Here is a 20,503-nt window from a genome sequence, read left to right on the forward strand (position 1 = left end):
TGCAGCTGGCATTCGGCCATAGCTCTGTGAGACCCTCCCACAGAGGGGTGGAACAGGTCAAGGCTCAGTCCTTCAGAAGTAAGGGGCCGGGGAAAACAGCCACATCTGAGACAAAACTCGGAACAGAGATACTGCCTGGGGCTTGGTCACGGACAGTGAAGGAGCGGAGAGTGGACTGGACGAAAGCTGAAGACAGAGGATGGGTGCACGATTGCTGATCGGGGAGGACAGAGTTCTGATACTAGAGACAGGGTAGCTGGGTGACGCCATTTTCACTGCTCCCACGCATGCACATACGCACCTAGGAACTCCACAACACTCTACCCCAGTAGGCTAGCAGCGCCATCTAGTGGAGAATGGAGCCGTTACGCTGAGCCCCGCCCAACTGGGCCAACCTTGCTCTTAAAGAACACAAGTCCCACAGCCTACTTAGTTTATAGACTATAAAGCACTTCATAGTCTGACTTCTATGGGAAAACAAAGTAATTTCAGTCCTATTTCAAGCTGTTAGCAGGTCCATCTATTCATCTTTTTTTCTTTTTCATTTCTTTTTCTTGAATACAGAAAGAGAAAAATTCATTTTTGTTTTCAATTTTTATTGAAAATATTTTCCTTTATTTTTACTATTTTTTTGTGTAAATTTTTTCATATTCTATTTTACTTCCATCATTTTATTTTAGTCTACTTCAGTGTATTCACTTTTTCAAAATTTCAAATGATTTCCTTTTTTTCCTCTTTTCTCCTTTTCGTTTCTTTTCTTTTTCTTGAATGCAGAAAGGAAAAACTTCATTTTTATTTTCAATATTTATTAAACATTTAAAAAAATTTTTTACTATATTTTTTGCTTTTATGTAAATTTTTCAAATTCTATTTCACTTCCATCATTTTAGTCTACTACAGTGTATTCACTTTTTAAAATTTTCAAATGACTTTTTTCTTTTCTCTTTTTTCCTTTTTATTTCTTTTATTTTTCTTGAATACAGAAAGAGAAAGAATTCATTTTTATTTTTAATTTTTATGAAAAATATTTTCCTTTAATTTTTTTCTACTATATTTTTTACTTTTGTGTAATTTTTTTCAAATTCTATTTTACTCCCATCATCTCATTTTAGTCTACTTCAGTGTATTCATTTTTTCAAATTCTCAAACGATTTCCTTCCCCCCCTTTTTTTTCTCTAATCTGTCAAACCACTTTCAACACCCAGACCAAAACACACCTAGGATCTAGCATCATATTAGATTTTGTGTGTGTGTGTGTATGTGTGATTAATTTTTTAATTTCAACATTTTTTTTAATTTTAATTTTTTTTAATTTTAATTTTTCTACCTCATTAATTCCTTTTCTCCCTTCAAAATGACAAAATGAAGGAATTCATCCCAAAAGAAAGAGCATGAATAAACGACAGCCAAGGATTTAACTAACACAGATACAAGCAAGATGTCTGAACCATAATTTAGAATCACGATAATTAGAATACTAGCTAGCGTCAAAAATAGATTAGAATCCCTTTCTGCAGAGATAAAACAAGTAAAAGCTAGTCAGAATGAAATTAAAAATGCTATAACTGAGCTGCAATCACAGATGGATGAAGCGGCGGCAAGGATGGATGAGGCAGAACAGAGAATCAGCGATATAGAGGACAAACTTATAGAGAATAATGAAGCAGAAAAAAAGAGGGAGATTAAGGTAAAAGAGCACAATTTAAGAATTAGAGAAATCGGTGACTCATTAAAAAGGAACAACATCAGAATCATAGGGGTCCCAGAAGAGGAAGAGAGAGATATAGGGGTAGAAGGGTTATGTGAGCAAATCATAGCGGAAAACTTTCCTAACCTGGAGAAAGACACAAACATCAAAATCCAGGCAGCACAGAGGACCCCCATTAGATTAAACAAAAACTGACCATCAGCAAGGCATATCATAGTCAAATTCACAAAATACTCAGGCAAGGAAAGAATCATGAGAGCAGCAAGGGGAAAAAAGTCCCTAACCTACAAGGGAAGACAGATCAGGTTTGCAGCAGACCTATCCACAGAAACTTGGCAGGCCAGAAAGGAGTAGCAGGATATATTCAATGTGCTGAATCAGAAAAATATGCAGCCAAGAATTCTTTACCCAGCAAGGCTGTCATTCAAAAGAGAAAGAGAGATAAAAAGTTTCTCAGACAAACAAAAATTAAAGGAGTTTGTGACCACTAAACCAGTCCTGCAAGAAATTTTAAGGGGGACTCTCTGAGGAGAGAAAAGATGGGGAAAAATATACATATACATATGTATATGTATATGTATATGTATATGTATATGTATATGTATATGTAAATACCAAAAGCAACAAAGATTAGAAAAGACCAGAGAACACCACCAGACACTCCAACTCTACAAGCACCATACTGGCAATAAATTCATATCTTTCAGTACTTACTCTAAACGTCATTGGACTTGATCCTCTAATCAAAAGACATAGGGTAACAGAATGGATAAGAAAACAAGATCCATCTATATGCTGTTTACAAGAGACCCACTTTAGACCTAAAAATACCTTCAGATTGAAAATAAGGGGATGGAGAACCATCTATAATGTTAATGGTCAACAAAAGAAAGCCGGAGTAGCCATACTTATATCAGACAATCTAGACTTTAAAATAAAGACTGTATCAAGAGATGCGGAAGGGCATTATATCATAATCAAGGGGTCTATCTGCCTAGAAGACCTAACAATTGTAAACATTTATGTGCCAAATGTGAGAGCACCCAGATATATGAATCAATTAATCACAAACATAAAGACATTCATTGATAGTAATACCATAATAGTAGGAGAGACTTCAACACCCCACTCACAGCAATGGACAGATCATCTAATAAAAAAATCAACAAGGAAACCATGGCTTTGAATGACACACTGGACCAGATGGACTGAATAGATATATTCAGAACATTTCATCCTAAAGCAGCACAATATACATTCTTCTCCAGTGCACATGGAACATTCTCCGGAATAGACCATATATCCTGGGACACAAATCAGCCCTAAGTAAGTACAAAAAGATCGAGATCATACCATGCATATTTTCAGACCACAATGCTATGAAAGTCAAAATCAATCACAAGAAAAAATTTGGAAAGGTAACAAATACTTGGAGACTGAAGAACATCCTACTAAAGAATGAATGGGCTAACCAACAAGTTAAAGAGGAAATTAAAAAGTATATGGAAGTCAATGAAAATGATAACGCCACAACCCAAAACCTCTGGGACACAGCAAAGGTGGTCATAAGAGGAGAGTATATAGCAATCCAGGCCTTCCTAAAGAAGGAAGAAAGAGCTCAGATACACAACCTAACCTTACGCCTTAAGGAGCTGGAAAAGGAATAGCAAATAAAACCCCAAACCAGCAGAAGACAGGAAATAAAGATTAGAGCAGAAACTAATGCTACCAAAACCAAAAAAACAGTAGAACAGATCAATGAAACCAGAGGCTGGTTCTTTGAAAGAATTAACAAAATTGATAAACCACTAGCCAGTTTGATCAAAAAGAAAAAGGAAAGGACCCAAATAAAATCAAGAATGGAAGAGGAGAGATCACAATTAACACAGCAGAAATAAAAAAAATAATAAGAGAATATTATGAGCAACTATATGCCAATGAAATGGGCAATCTGGAAGACATGGACAAATTCCTAGAAACATATACACTACAAAAACTGAAACAGGAAGAAACAGAAAATTTGAACAGACCCATAACTAGTAAAGAAATCGAATTAGTAATCAAAAATCTGCCAAAAAAGAAGAGTCCAAGGCCAGATGGCTTTCCAGGGGAATTCTAGCAAACATTTAAGGAAGAGTTAACACCTATTCTCTTGAAGGTGTTCCAAAAATAGAAATGGAAGGAAAACTTCCAACCTCTTTCTATGAAGCCAGCATTACCTTGATTCCAAAACCAGACACAGACCCCACTGAAAAGAACTATAGACCAATTTCTCTGATGAACATGGATGCAAAAATCCTCAACAAGATATTAGCCAACTGGATCCAACAATAAGGTTAAAAAAATTATTCACCACGACCAAGTGGGATTTATACCTGGGATGCGGGGCTGATTCAATATCTGCAAAACAATTAACGTGATTCATCACATCAATAAAAGAAAGGACAAGAACCATATGATCCTCTCAATAGATGCAAAGAAAGCACTTGACAAAATACAGCATCCTTTCTTGATAAAAACCCTCAAGAAAGTAGGGATAGAAGGAGCATACCTTGAGATCATGAAAGCCATGTATGAATGACCCAATGCTAATATCCTCAATGGTGAAAAACTAAGAGCTTGCCCCCTAAGGTCAGGAACAAGACAGGGATGTCCGCTCTCGCCACTATAATTCAACATAGTATTAGAAGTCTTAGCCTCTGCAATGAGACAACACAAAGAAATAAAAGGCATCCAAATCAGCCAGGAGGAGGTCAAACTTTCACTCTTCGCAGATGACATGATACTCTATATGGAAAACCCAAAAGATGCCACCAAATAAGTGCTAGAATTGATTCATGAATTCAGCAAAGTTGCAGGATATAAAATCAAAGCACAGAAATCAGTTGCATCCCTATACACCAATTATGAAGCGACAGAAAGAGAAATCAAGGAATCGATCCTATTTATAGTTGCACAAAAATCCATAAGATACCTAGGAATAAATCTAACCAAAGAGGTAAAAAATCTATACACTGAAAACTATAGAAAGCTTATGAAAGAAATTGAAGAAGACATAAAAAAATGGAAAAAGATTCCATGCTCCTGGATAGGAAGAACAAGTGTTAAAATGTGGATACTACCCAAAGCAATCTACATATTTAATGCAATCCCTAATAAAATAACACCAGCATTCTTCACAGGGCTAGAACAAACAATCCTAAAATTTGTATGGAACCAGAAAAGACCCCGAATAGCCAAAGCAATCTTGAAAAAGAAAACCAAAGCAGGAGGCATCAACAATCCCAGACTTCAAGCTATACTACAAAACTGTAAGCATCAAGACAGTATGGTACTGGCCCAAGAACAGACACTCAGATCAATGAAATGGAATAGAGAACCCGGAAATGGACCCACAAACATATGGCCAACTAATCTTTGACAAAGCAGCAAAGAATATCCAATGGAATAAAGACAGTCTCTTCAGCAAGTCGTGCTGGGAAAACTGGACAGCGACACGCAGAAGAATGAACCTGGACCACTTTCTTACACCAGACACAAAAATAAACTCAAAATGGATGAAAGACCTAAATGTAAGACAGGAAGCCATCAAAATCCTTGAGGAGAAAGCAGGCAAAAACCTCTCTGATCTTGGCCGCAGCAACTTCTTATTCAACACGTCTCTGGAGGCAAGAGAAACAAAAGCAAAAATGAGCTACTGGGGCCTCATCAAATATAAAAAGCTTCTGCACAGCAAAGGACACAATCAGCAAAACCAAAAGGCAACTGACAGAATGGGAGAAGATATTTACAAATGACATATCAGATAAAGGGTTAGTATCAAAAATCTATAAAGAACTTATCAAACTCAATACCCAAAAAACAAATAATCCAGTGAAGAAATGGGCAAAAGACATAAATAGACACTTCTGCAAAGAAGATATCCAGATGGCTAACCAACACATGAAAAAATGCTCAACATCACTCATCATCAGGGAAATAGAAATCAAAACCACAATGAGATACCACCTTAAACCTGTCAGAACGGCTAACATTAACAATTCAGACAACAACAGATGTTGGCGAGGATGCGGAGAAAGAGGATCTGTTTTGCATTGTTGGTGGGAATGCAAGCTGGTGCAGCCACTCTGGAAAACAGTATGGAGTTTCCTCAAAAAATTAAAAATAGAACTACCCTACGACCCAGCAATTTCACTACTAGGTGTTTATTCAAAGGATATAGGTATGCTGTTTTGAAGGGACACATGCACCCCCATGTTTATAGCAGCACTATCAAGAAGAGCCAAAGTATGGATAGAACCCAAATGTCCATCGATGGATGAATGGATAAAGAAGATGTGGTATATACATACAATGGAGTGTTACTCCGGCAATCAAAAAGAATGAAATCTTGCCATTTGCAACTATGTGGATGGAACTGGATGGTATTATGCTATGTGAAATTAGTTAGAGAAAGACAAAAATCCTATGACTTCACTCATATGAGGACTTTAAGAGACAAAACAGATGAACATAAGGGAAGGGAAACAAAAATAATATAAAAACAGGGAGGGGGACAAAACAGAAGAGACTCATAAATATGGAGAACAAACTGAGGGTTACAGGAGGGATTGTGGGAGGGGGGATTGGCTAAATGGGTAAGGGGCACTAAGGAATCTACTCCTGAAATCATTGTTGCACTATATGCTAACTAATTTGGATATAAATTTTAAAGAATAAAAAATAAGACAAGATAAAAAAATTTAAAAAACCACAAGAATTGGCTTACTAATCGCCAAGGGTATAGTAAATGGTACTCTGCTATGATTTTCAAGTGGTGTCTGTGTGAACACAAGAATAAGAATTTGTACCCATTGTAAATTGAAAAACTGTGATATTTAATTAGATGGTTAGAATGGGATAATTTTACAATGAAAGAAAACTTCCCCAAATAGTAATTTATTCAAAGGGGAAAAATATTACCAACATAACTGGCATGTTAGAGTTAATGAATAGCACTGCTGATATAGAGTATTGACTTTCACATATTTTGGCCTTAAAGGACATTTTACACTCTTAAAAAGTATAGAGGACCCCCCATAATCTTTTGTTTATATGCTTTATAGCCTTTGATATTTACCATATTTCATATTTGATATTAAAATTGATAATTTAAAATATTAATTTATTAATACATTAAAAACAGATTACATGTTAACATGAAATTTTTTTTAATAAAAATAACTATACTTTCCAAACAGAAAAGTGAGGGGATGGCACTACTTTACAATAATGCAGATTTTTGAAAAATGTCTAGCTGAATATAAAACAGTTGGATTCTCATAACTGCTTCTGGATTTAATCTGTCCTATGATATGTTGTTTTGTTGAAGCAACTGAAGAAAACATGGGCTCTCACAGATACATAGTTGGAAAAGAAAAAAAAGTATTTAATAGCCCCTTCAGATAATCTTAGATATATACTCTTTTATACTACAACAAAACTCAACAAGTGGTAATTTCTTAAGGGTCAGTTGCATTGGGAAATCTGAAATGGTATCAATGAATTCTTTGTATTCTGTTATTTTAAAATCTGCTGGTTTATTTCATACTTCCAGTGAATATTTTTTCCATGTAATGACTTTCTAAAATCATGCATTGGTAATTTGGAAAATACTGATGCAATGAGTTGTACAGGTTTTTCAAACAATGACCTACTTCCCGATGCAATATAAAAACATCACATTTGTGTAATCACCACCTACCTCACTTGAGAAGTGTTTGGGAAATTGTCAAGCTCACAGGAGTATATAAAGTTGTCTATAGTTTCCCCAAATTCTAATTTTCTATTGAAAGCTTTAATTTTATCACTGACAGCAAATGCTGTCAGTGGTTTTCTTTGGGTGACAGACTCACTTTTTTTTCATTTTTGAGAAGATGTCTGCCAGGAAAAAAAAACAGCTAGTAAACCTTGCAACTCAAACACCTGCACCAGAGCTTTTCCTTGAGATAGTCACAGTAATTAGATATACAAATATGGCTTACACAAACTTCCCAGTTAGTCACACAGAATATTAAGAAGACATTTACTCAGAGGGAGAGGTTTACAAAAATTAATAATTTTTAGGTCTTCATAAAGAACATTATTAAGCAAATCTGCCTCCGGAAAACAATTATGTAGTGGTAACAACAACAACCACAACAAAATATCACACCATGATTCATGCTGAGGAGCCAGGAGTTTTACTTACCATTGCTTTTGCACCACTACTGAAAATGTCAACACGGTGCAAAAGGCAAAGGACATCTTAGCTTTATTATGAAAATAATTTTGACCCCCATGGAGCCCCTGGGGATTCCCCCGAGTCTACAGCCCACACGTTGAGAACTGCTGATACAGAGGACAGTTATGAGGATACCATTTCTTTTCTTCGGAACCAAGGGACCTTATAGGAGGGGAACCCACACATCTGAAGGTGAAACTTTTAACAATGAGATCACTCAATCTAAAAGAAAACATTCAACAAAGGGGATGACAAACATAAGAACGCCAGTATCATACTATTTCAGTTAATGGAGAGAAGATTCATTGAAAAGAATGTAAAACAGTGGAGACTGTACAAAGTCTGTGAAAGCAGAGCCCACTATGGAAGGCCAAGTTGAGGGCAGGGAATAGAGAAGAGGGTGGGGAATGAGATCAGGTGCACAGAAACACCACTATGCACCCCTGGGTCTGCACGGCCTGACATCTCTGGCTTGCCCATCTTGAGAGGGAAGGGCATCTGAGTTGAAAAGCTAGTCTGAACACTGGGAAATCCACTTGTAGACGACCAGTCTCAATTCTCTTCTTAAAATAATTCTTTGACAGTCCTTTCTCTCAAAGTAGTTGATTTATTCATTTTTTTCTAACACATCTGTCAGTTATTAACAAATTGAGTTACTGTGGCAGAATAAAAAAATCTTAACTTTAGGTGAACCATTTCAAATAGTATTTCATTTTTTTTCCCCCAAAGGCCAGCTTCTGGACCACACAATGAAACTCCCAAATGAGGGGATGAGTGGATTCACAGTGATGTTTAAATTTTTACATTTGACAAAACTAATGCAGTATATCTTGGCAGCTATATTCAGTAGCTTAATGCTAAGCTTTTTATGCTGAATACAGAACAGAATGAATTTTCCACCAGTGTTTTGACTAGGAGGTTTTAAGATTCCTAGTCACTTAAGACAGCAGTCTGAGGCTGCTTGATAAAAACAAGCACTGGCTATTTCATAACTGCCTCATAAAAGGTCTCAATATTTAAGAGAAAAGAGAAACTCAGGGCAGAGACATTTTGAAAATATATATTTTAACCAAAATCTGGATGCTAAGCAAACATCCTTTAGTAAACACCCAGAAAGAGTTGCAGCTGTGGTATTTGTGACTTAAAATAACAAGATGAAGATCTCCAAGTAAAATATAAATGATATCGTAAAAGTTTCTTATCAAAAGAAAATACATTTTCTGATGGAATTTATGTAGAGGGACGCTTTACACTGAAGTCCATTTAATACACTGTAGAAAAACTGGAACCTTTAAATTTGGAGTTCAGTTTGAATACATGCTAGGCATTATTCTTTTCTGTTTTGCTACTACATTCTCTTTTTACAAACTACAGATTAATTTTTCCTGTAAGGACACCTTTTTGGGTTTAGTTTTGTCTGTGACTACGACTACTGTAAGTTGTTGGCTTTATGGCAGAATATCAAATTCTAGATGAACTGACAAGTAGGCAGTAATGAAATAGGAGAGCTTCCCCTTTAAAAAAAATTACAACTTTAACATTATGCCAAAATATAATACAGTCCTATTCTAAAATATATATACATATTTTCATATGGATTAGATCTACATGTCCCAAAGGGCAAATGCTCTCTTCTACAAATGAGATGGCAGGAGAATCGAGAGCCCTGGTTTGATTTGTGCAGCCTAGCAAACCACTGAAGATAAACACCAGCCCTGTTATAATTCAGTATGCAACTGAGCTAGTCTTCCACACCAGCCGAGGGGAAAAAAAAAATCCTTCTTCTTTTCTCAAGTTGCCCATTTCTATCCGTTTCTGTCAAACTGCCACAATTGCCCAGATAAAACATTTGAGAGTATGTCAGCTTTAATTAATGTAACATGACCTGATCATTTCCACAGTTAAGAATAAAGAAGTTTGCATTCTTTAAATCCAAACCTCAACCTGGAGATTATGCTAAGTTGCTTCATTCATAGTCCATACTTCTCTGCTCATGTCAGGAGGACAGCATTTGTCCCCTCTAGTGATAAACAAATTATACATGAAATCAATTCCACTTCACAATCATTTTCCCTATTGGGTATTATCTTTCCTTCTCTGCTCCCTCCAGTTAAGCCCACATCCTGTAACTTGCTAATGAGCTGGGGGCTTTCTGTTCCAGGTGGCACCCCCTGCCTCGAAGTCATGACATTTCCCATTTCGAATGCTGCTGGCATTTTTCAACAGCTCCTGCTAACTAGCCTTTCTGACCTGCACTAAGAGGAACTCATCTGATCGAATCCTCTAACCTGCCAATCATTCCAGCAAATGATCTTCACAGTCACTCCCAAGGCAGGAATGGGGAAGAAAAAAAAAAAAAAAGGAAATGCGAACGAGGAGAATGAGGGAGTAGGCAAGCGGTTGCCTCTGCCTCTGCAGCTACCTAATGAGAATACTTTAAGTCTCTGAGGCAGCTGAAACACTGAAAAACTGGTGGGAAAATTAGGACACAACTGAATGCCTGGCTCTGTAATTACTGATTTCTTTCCATCCTGAGATCATTTTGAGAGCAACACCTCTGAGATGTGCCAGTTTCTAGAGAACACAAGAACACCCAACCTTACGTAGAGAAGATAGATTTATTTCTCCTGCCGCTATCAATATGCAATTCTCATAATCCCACTCTGCCAAACAGCATCCTTTGCAGAATTAATTATGTGCTATAAGCTTGTTAAGTGTGCATTTATTTGTAAACTAGGGATGATTATCATGTTTGCCACAATGAAGAAAGGACTTCTTTTTTTTCCTAGGCATATTTTAGATGTTGCCACCATTTAGGGGTGTTGATTTTTACACATTTACATGAAAACCAACAGGTATGGTGGAGGCTGGCTTTGTGCTCAGGGAGGATTTAACACTGACAACATAGGACAATCTGGACATTCTTAATTAACGAAGATAAAATAATTTTTTCCTTCCAATTTTTCTTGCCTGTGCACAGTTTATTCAGTGGGTTCCCAGCCCACAGAATAACCCAATTACATTAGGAAGAAAGAGCCAGTACATGACTCTTTGACAGTGGATCACAACTCTAGATATCTCAGTATGAAGTAGATTTGTTGACCAACGAATGATACAATATAATTATGTGTTATCATTACACCATTGTATGTAATAATGTAAAATAAATACTGTACATGATTTAATTGCACGTGATAATTACACATCTTTCCTCATTTATAGTAATTAGGCCAATAGCCCCATTTACAGTAATTATTATATGTAATTGAGGGCATTTTACTAATTGCATTGAAAATGATAATCCAGAGCAATTAAAAATCCAAGGGCACTATACATAATGCAAACTACATTAAAAGAATGGTGATAATTTAAAGGAAAAAAAAATCACCTAATATGGAAGTTAATAGTACAGTAATGGATTCCACGCATGGCATACATGGCGATATCTATTAAGAGGTAAATTTCTGTCAATTTCTGCAACTTTGGTATTGTTTTTGTACTAGAACTTGCATATTATGTCCTTAGGTAGAAAAATAATCCTTTGAATAATCTACGATGTTATCCTAACAACTCTAGGACTGTTGAAAAATCATTCTACTTGGCTGTGTGAGAGTATAGTGTGAGTGTGTGTGTGTGTGTGTGTGTGTGTGTGTGCGTGTGTGCATGCCATGGTAAACATCTCTCCTAAATTCCAAAAGAGACTCAGTAAATTATTCATTTGCACAACCAATTTGATGTTCTTAAAAGCTTTATTCATGGAAGCATCTCAGAGTATTGCAAACATTTTGTTAAATATACTTGTAATAATTTAGCTAAAATGTTTAACTTTGTTAGACTTGAAATACATTCGGGTTGCAGTTTTCATTACATTTGCTCTCTCTCTGGAATTTTAATTTGTTTAAGGACCTGAATCCCTGGCTTTTGTCCCAGGGTCTATCCCTCCCTGATCCCACTCCCTGTTTCTACCCAGACAAAGCTTCCATGTGAGGAATATCTCAGGAGGAGTGATGAGCATCTGTGGGACAATGGGAATAGTTTCGAGCTTCTTTTTGCCTTCCCTTCTCGACATTGTCATTTAGACATTGTCCTCCATGCATTCAAATGTCATCCTAGACCATCAGCCCACTTCAACTCAAACAGCCTCCTTTTATGCTCAGACACTTCTTAGAGCATCCGCAGACCACAAAGACTGTCTAGTGGGACTCAGCTGCTATCCTGGTATTAATAATACAATACAGTGCACTTAGGGCATAGATGATTCCCTCTGTATCCCAAATTCATAAAAATCAACATTAAATGAAAGGGAAAAATAGAACACCTGAACTGATTATAACTACTTGTTATATGTAACTGCTAACTTCGTAATAGTTTGGCCAAGCATTCTAACAGATATCTTGCTTACTAGCCACACCACATCTCATGCCCATTACTTATAAGAAAGCTTCATTCACATTATGCTGCTGGCTAAATAGTCCCTCAGAAATTAATTTGGGTTTTCAAAAGACAGAAGATGCAAGTTGCAGTGCCTTCCCCCACCGTCACTCCACAATTTGAAAGCTCATCTGACCTGGATAATTGAATCACAAAAATATAGCTAATTTTTGAGCATGGACTGATGAACCAATTTGTGGAACATCACACCAGTTTCTTCCTCTTTTACCCATTTTGCTTTTCAAAACTCTCAGAGAAAGAAAAAAGAAGAGCAAGGGCAAATTTTAATTTTTAATTAAAAAAATGTCACTCTGAATTCTGCTTTTTAAGAAAAGCACACTGAAATAGTTAAAGGTACTGGAGCATCATGTGAGTAAAAACAATGGTTTAGAAAAACAATGTGTATGTACACGTGTGTCTGTATGTGTGTGTCTGAGAGACAGAGACAGGAAGGGATGGAGGGAGAGAAAATGAATATGATAAGGTGAATGTAGTAAAATGCAAACATTTGGGGAAAGTAGGTGAAGGGTACCAGGAATTCTATGTACTGCTCTTGTAACTTTTCTAGAAGTCCGAAATTATGTCAATATAAAAAATACTTTCAAAAATTCACCTTGGATGAAGCATGATATATTTAACTTTATTTTCATTATGTTTTGTGACAATCCCAGGACATAATTAAGCAGATTAGACAGTAAAGGCCTTCAAGTCCTTTGCTAATCCATTCATAGGGTTGGTAGTGGTAATGCAGTCTATAGATCAGAGGTGACCCAAGGAAAGGGAGGGGTGGAGAGGCAGAGAAGGAAGGGAGAGGAGAGAAGGACAGCGTCCGTAGCCCCCTATTTTGCATCAGAGTTTAGAGCAGGTAAGAGACTCTCCAGGATGGAGGGAAGCTAAGGAAAGGGGGTCGGGGGTGGGATGGGGAAACCACCAAACATTTCAGCCTCTTCTCAATCTGGTGTTCATAACATGCATTATGCATTTGTGGTTTGAAGTACTGTTGATTTCCCGATAAGATGTAGTTTTTCATCTGCAGCAATGTAGGGGTAATGACAAAAACCAGGATTCTTTCAGATAAAACCTGTGAGGGACAGGAATGTTTGTTTCCTCCTCTGCCTGTTATTTCCACAACTATTGTCAACTGCATGAAATAACAGAGATAATAAAACTGTAGTTGTTTGATAGGAAAAAAAAATCTGTAGGGTCATGCAGAAAATAAGTTCTTGCAGAAAAAGACCCAGAAAACTTCCTGTTGCTGAAGGAAAGCTATAACCAACACTTGAATTTCTTACACTGTTGTAAGTATTAATGAGTATTATCTCCTTCTGGGTCTGTAGTTGAGAAAATGCAACATCGCTTAGAAAGAACTTTCGACAAAAATATCACACAATGAGGATGTTGTTACACCATTAAAATTAGAATGTCCCTCTGTCCTTGTTTTTTCCCTTGGTAGCATACAGTCCAGGGAAGGTGCCTCCTGGCTATACTCCATGCTTTGTAGAAGCTTCCGAGACTTCTAAACCCAGAGCCATCCTCTAAGCGGTTCCTTAAGAAGCGGTTGGCCCAGTTCACAGCTCAGCAGACTGGATCAGGGCTCAGTGCTGGGCCTACAGCAATCTACAGTCAGCCAACAGCTTATGGAGTGACTGATACAACAGCCTTGCTCAAAGCATACTTTTCACGATGATGCTAATGCCAATCAGAGCTGCTTGTGAGGAAGGTTTGAATCTGAGTAAAAGAGCTCAGTGATAGACTGCCCCAGATATAGAGACAAAGGGAAACAACAGAGGCAGGGTTCATGAATGAGCAGAAACAAGTCGGCAGGAGCCGTGAGATGAAGAGAAGATGAAAATGTTAGTTGAGAAACTGAGCTGCCATCGTGTCACAGCACAGAGGACAGGAGCAGTTACCAGAGCTGAGTGGTGGTGAAGACGGCCAGTGAAGGGAAGCTCTTATTGGATTCTGATGGACACTCAGTCTTTGTGAGGCTGTCTGTGCAGCTGCTTAGACTGGTGGCCTTGTTCTTCCTACCTTCCTGAAGCAACCTCAACAAAGACCACTGCTAACTGAAGAAACCTGACCATGTCCCCTTCCCCTGGAAGATCCCAACACCCACTTTCTCTTGGTCTCTCCTGATCCCGTGGCATGGCTCTCTCCAATCATCTGTCTCTGGCCCTCTCACCCTGCCGCCTGTCTTCTCACTTGAAGGCATCCATTCCTCAGACGTTTCAAGCTTTCCTTAAATGGCTATAATCTAGAACTGAAGCATATTTTTACCGATTGAATTTAGTTTAATTTTCCAGACCCCTTTTTTGGAAGTCAGGTAGGGGAAATGCTTGTCACCAGAGCTGTCTGATACAGGGCGCTGTGATGCTGGAAGGATTCTTTATCTGCCCTGTCCAGTAAAGTGGCCACTGGTCATGTGTGGCTAATGAGTACCTGAAACATGGTTCTGCTATTGAGGAAACAAAATTATAATTTAATTTTAATTAATTAAAAATTAAATGTAAATAGCCACACGTGGCTTAATGGTTACTTTGTTCGTCTTCCCTCAGAATAGGGAAGGGAAAGGAAGGGAAGGGATGGATTTTTCTAGTCTGTCCTTATACAGTCCTGATCCAAATAAGTTGATTATTTTACTTCATAAATATGTAGTTCTTGAATATTTACTGAAGATGTCATAATATGTGGTTAAAGGGCTACCTGTATTAACATCCTTTGGGATTCCTCAAAGTGCCCATTCATGGACTCTGGGAACCTGTATTTTAAAGAGCTCCTCAGGGTGTGAGAACACCTGCTCTACTGAATGTTCAGTTAGTGATGCCAGAGGGTCTTAAGCATAAATGCATTATATTCTGTCTGGAGTTTATTTTCTTTAAAAATCTTTATCTTATTTAATTAAAACTCTGAAGCAATTTATGCATTCTACTCTGTTTGCCTGGCAGCCTACTTTTAGGAAATTACTGCTTGATGACTGAGTCAACACATTTTTTTCATTGTCACATAATATTTCATGTTGATTAGGAAAGATAATATGCTATAAGGCAAGAAGGTCACCAAAATATGTATGAGGTTAACTTCTTGCACTTGAACCAAATATAATATTTTGATGTACTAGACTGATATTTGTATATTTATTATGGATTCAATAGGATCTGAACACCAACTGATTCACTGAAAAGAGATGTTCCTTAATGAGCACATAGCATTTCAAAAAAAAAAAAAAAATCTGCCTGAAAGATTAGAGGCCATTCTTATCCCTGTATTCAGCAAAAGGAGTAGACAGACTGACCAGGCGCTTCCTGTGTCAATTAATTTGTAATTTTTATTTAGTTTTTAAGATTTTATTTTTTACAGTAATCTCTGCACCCAATGTGGGGCCCAAACTTAAAACCCTGAGATCAAGAGTTGCATCCTCCACCAAATGAGCCAGCGGGGACGTCCCATTCCTGTTTCAATTTAGAATGACTGGAAAATTAAGCTCAGCATCAGGGAGTGTCTGGTATTGCTATGTGCAAATATAAGTGATGCAAATGAATGTGATACTCAATATAGCTTCTGGTCTTTTCATTGAGGGAAATTTCAATGCACAGTCTCTCAGACTTTAGGATGGTCTTTACCCTTCAATACTGATAAAAAGAGTGGGGACAACCTATAAAATCATTAGTCTAAATATCTTTAGAGGATAACAAAATGTAGGAAGCACAGTATTTTGATCATCCACTGGCACCTATCCCATTTGAAACTTGGGTGCATGTAGTTTTCTTTTCATTTAATTTGGTTACAAGACTCTGAAACCAAAATTACTTTTTGCTGCAAAGAAAAATGCTTCTCATTAGCTTTTCCACTAAGGCCACTTTATGCAAATCCAGTATTATTAACTAAATACTTGAAATGGCCTTCGTATGCAAGTTTAGAGACAGTTTGGCATTGAGGTAGAGGACGAAAATTAGGACTTAAAACACTCCCTTCTACTCAGTCCTCCAAACATTTTAAAGAAGTGATGCAATGCATCTTCCACACTGACTCTGTGCAACCCCCTGAAGAGAGGTGGCTGAAATGCTAGATTACAGTTTTAGCCTCACTGGGCCCTCAACTTCTTTCCCACCCCTCGTCTTCCCAGTCTCTCTGGGGTTTACAAAGAACCGGGACTATTGAGGAAGATTTAACATGCCACAGCTTGCTGTAAACAGTTAATTAATTCATCAAAAACAAAATCAAAATCTAGGGAATTACATGTTTTTCTGTATGAATACTCTTATTTATGGTAGACTTTTTATTCTGTCATGTCTACAATATAGACATTAATATTCAGCTATTGGTCAGAAAAACTTCCATAGTTCAGATGTATCAGGCCAATATACTGCATTATTTGCTCTCTAAGACAGCCTCATGTAGTAAAATTAAAAACCCACAAAGGTGAGAAATTAAAATGGTTTCTTTTTCTGCTGACTGACAGAAAACTCTTAGAATCCAGCTTCTCTGCAGCTTTTTTTAAAGTTTATTTATTTTGAGAGAGAGGTTGCATGTGAGTGAGGGAGGGGCAGAGAGAGAGAATTCCAAGCAGGCTCTGCACTGTCAGTGTAGAGCCCGAAGCAGGGCTCAAACTCAGGAACCATGAGATCGTGACTTGACCCAAAATCAAGTCAGATGCTTAACCGACTGAGCCACCCAGGGGCCCCTCCCTGCAGCTTTTCAGAGAAAAGAAAACATAGATGTTTCTTCAATGTAATGTTGAATGAAGCCGAGGTATTTGGATTTGGAAGAAAGCAACAAAAACAATAAATCTGAGCTTTGAAAGTTGATGTGATGTGGAGAAAACTCATAGAGAACATATTTGTATCATTATCAAATAATTCTAGAAGAAGCAGTTCCTATAACCTTAAATCTATTTTAAAAAGATATACTGCCAAGAAAATACATTTTTGTAAGGGCTTTCGAATACTAATGATTGCAGTTCTGAGCACCTCTTTAAAAGCCTCTTTCCAATTAGTAACTTTTGAGACCTTATGGGCAATGCTTCTGTCCAGTCAGCTTGATTTATTTTTGCCAGGAGAAGCTGACCTGGAAGACCTTCTAGCAGCTTTGACTGGCTAGACTCAGGTCAGAAAGATCCTAAAAGAGCAGAGAAGAAAAGACACACAGCTCTGTGACCGAAGTTCAAACTTGCCGTATGGGAAGCAGCACCACCAACAAAGTTCACCTTTTGTTTTGTTTTACTGAACTGGCTACTGGATTTATAAAGCCAGGGGCCCTCATGATGGTAATACAGGTTAAATGCTTTGAAAAGCATGTGCTACAAACCTAATGAATTAAAACCGGTCTCAGAACCAGGAAGTAACTCAGCTTACTCTGTGTGACCAACTGAAATTCAGAATGGGAGTACAAACACCATTGAGGGAATCAAGTTGTGCTTCTAGGTAACTTTTTACCCAGTGGGGGGAAATAACCTGAAGAATGAAGAATCTTACTCTTACGTATGTAGTAGCAAGTCTATTAGTAACATTTTCTGAGTGGCATTTATATACCTTGTTTTATCTGAGGATCTTTCACCCCCAACCATTCATAAATCGCCACCCTACTCCCAAGAGGTCAAAATTTGCCCCCACATTGAATGTGTGCAAAAGCTGAGTCCCCAAAATAGCTCAAGGTATTGGCAAATCACCCAGAAGACAACGCAGACAGTATAATTTGTTCTTTTTGCCATGCTGGCAATTGACCCTGTTAACATATTTCATGTTAAGAGGCAGAAGGAAGACAGACTCTTGCAATGCTGTCTATCTAGATCCTTCCATTCACCAGAACATTTAATTATTGAACATCCACATGAGCAAGGAGCAAATATGGGATAGCAAATTAAAAAAAGCCCTCCCCACAAAAAAGTGTGTTCTCTATTTACTTCAGTTATGTTAAACAGAAAGATATATATACAGGCATAAAATAAAAAAAAAACAAAAACACAGACATTTCCATCTGGCAATAAAGACACAGCCTTTTCAGAATTTGCTGTCTTATACTTGTTTCTGTGAAGCATGTGTGTCTGTAACAGGCCAGCATGCTAGAGATCGCCTTGTTTGGATTATGCTTTTTCTCTGCAGAATAGTAAAGGTCAAAGAATCGAATAGGAAAAAAGAAAAGCTTCATCATGATAAGGTCTGTACTAGGGGCCATGTAGGAATCAAAAGTGAGCTAAGTGGCCCACACAGCAGCTAAGCTAAACTAGGGAGCACACATCCTTTCCAAGGGAAGCAGCCATGATTCAGTTATATGTATAAAATTCTGGCAGGAATGTGAGTGCAGTATTGCAAGAGTTGCTGATTTAAAAAAAAATGCCAAGAATCCAGACTCTGTAAAATCTCTCCATTTTAAAATGAAAGCAACTAATTTAAAAAATTGTGTGGGCCAAATAAAGCAAGTCTGTGACTTAGAATATCGCTCAAGGTTAACCTTTTTCTAACCTCCACAAAGAATGTGTGAGTAGTTAAAATGATTTGCTTATAATTGAAATGGTTTGTTTATGACTGCATAAATAAAATACAATTTTGGCCAGGATCTAGTAGGTACCTAAATATATGACTAACTGTACTCTCCTTAGTAGAACCTGTGATCAATGCCATAATGAACATAAGAGATTCATAGGACATTTAGGGGAAAAAATCAATCTGAAATATTTCATGTAAAAGATCTGTTCAATATCTATTCATTATTACTTTCCAGGCAAAGTAGGTCATCTTACCTGTGCTCTCTTGAGAATGTTGTGCTCATCAGTGCTTGCTATTTGATAGACTTTTGCCATAACTATTGTTTTTCCCAAAGGCCCGCATGCTTTCTCCAGCTTCTGGCTGCAATCTTACGTTTGGGACGGTAAAAATAGAAGACACTGTGGACAGAATGAAAAGTTGCCATTTATATATTATGTTATAGATATGCTTACAAACTTTCATTTTAGAAACTGGAGACTGAGATGCAATTCTAGATGTCCTGCACAGGGAACATCGTGGTATGTGTTGGTCGCTGAAAAGTCAAGTGGTAACAGCCACAGACACATTTACACAGATTTATACACACATATGATATCACGATATCATGAAGTAATATTCATGCTCATATTTCTCCGATCTAGAAAAATTAACTTGGATTGTAAACAACATATCTTGCCCTTTCTTTATGCCATTCTTTCGCTCATTCACTGGAGAAATATTTATTGAGCCCCACACTGTTCTAGGTATTTTGGAATCTTGTAGTGTATAAATCAGAATGAAAAGAAATCCCTGTTCTTATTGATTCCATTTTGGAGAGACAGATGATAAGCAATCAAACAAATATATCAGCTAGTAGTAAGTGTTATGAAGAAAAATAAAGCATGGAAAAGAAACCAGAAATGCTGAGTGGAAGAAGGTCAGTGAAGGCTTTCTTGATAAGCTACATTTGAGCAGACACTCAAGGAGGTGAGAGAGCAAGCCATGCACATATTTTGAGGATAAGCAAGCATGAACTATAGGAAGAGGAAACAACAGGAGAAGACACTAAGGAGAAAGGAAAGAAGCAGGCAAAACAGAAGTGCTGTAAAAATACAGGTGAAAGAACATGGTGAGTGACGTGGGGCAGGGTGATAGCAGTGAAGAAGGGAGGAATGGTGTGTGTGTGTGTGTGTGTGTGTGTGTGTGTGTGTGCGCGTGTGTGTGTGTGCATGTGTTTATTTTTTTTTCTAGAGAGAGAACAGGGAAGGGGCAGACAGAGAGAGAGAGAGAGACAGAGAGAGAGAGAGAATCCCAAGCAGGCTCTGCACTGTCAGCACAGAGCCTGATGTGGGGCTTGAACTCATGAACTGTGAGATTATGACCTGAGACAAAATCAAGAGTCGGACACTTAACTGACTGAGCCACCCAGGCATCCCCACCCCACCAACTTTTAAAAAAAATTATTTATTTATTTATTTATTTATTTATTTATTTATTTATTTGAGAGAGAGAGAGAGAGACAGAGAGAGCAAGGGAGGGGCAGAGAGAAGGAATGGTGTGTTCTAGCACCAACACGGTCTGTGGAAGGATTGGGTTGGAGTGTGACAAAAGAGGAGCCATCAAGGACAACTTTCACCAGTT

The 20,503-nt window shown here is 37.5% G+C and overlaps 1 protein-coding gene across 9 annotated transcripts in view; it reads right to left on the minus strand.

The window, feature by feature from the left end:
• Positions 1-20,503, minus strand: part of CDK14 (cyclin dependent kinase 14) — a 633,016-nt gene that overhangs the window by 84,930 nt on the left and 527,583 nt on the right. For all 9 annotated transcript variants that reach the window (XM_040471560.1, XM_040471565.1, XM_040471562.1 and 6 more), the window contains one exon: positions 19,138-19,281. In XM_040471560.1, coding sequence (XP_040327494.1) covers positions 19,166-19,281 — 116 coding nt within the window. In that variant the 3' untranslated portion in view covers positions 19,138-19,165. The remainder of the gene's footprint in view (positions 1-19,137; positions 19,282-20,503) is intronic.

Source organism: Herpailurus yagouaroundi, unplaced genomic scaffold (genome assembly GCF_014898765.1).
Source record: "Herpailurus yagouaroundi ecotype Mexico unplaced genomic scaffold, PumYag 100, whole genome shotgun sequence".
In the NCBI taxonomy this organism is placed as follows: domain Eukaryota; kingdom Metazoa; phylum Chordata; class Mammalia; order Carnivora; family Felidae; genus Herpailurus; species Herpailurus yagouaroundi.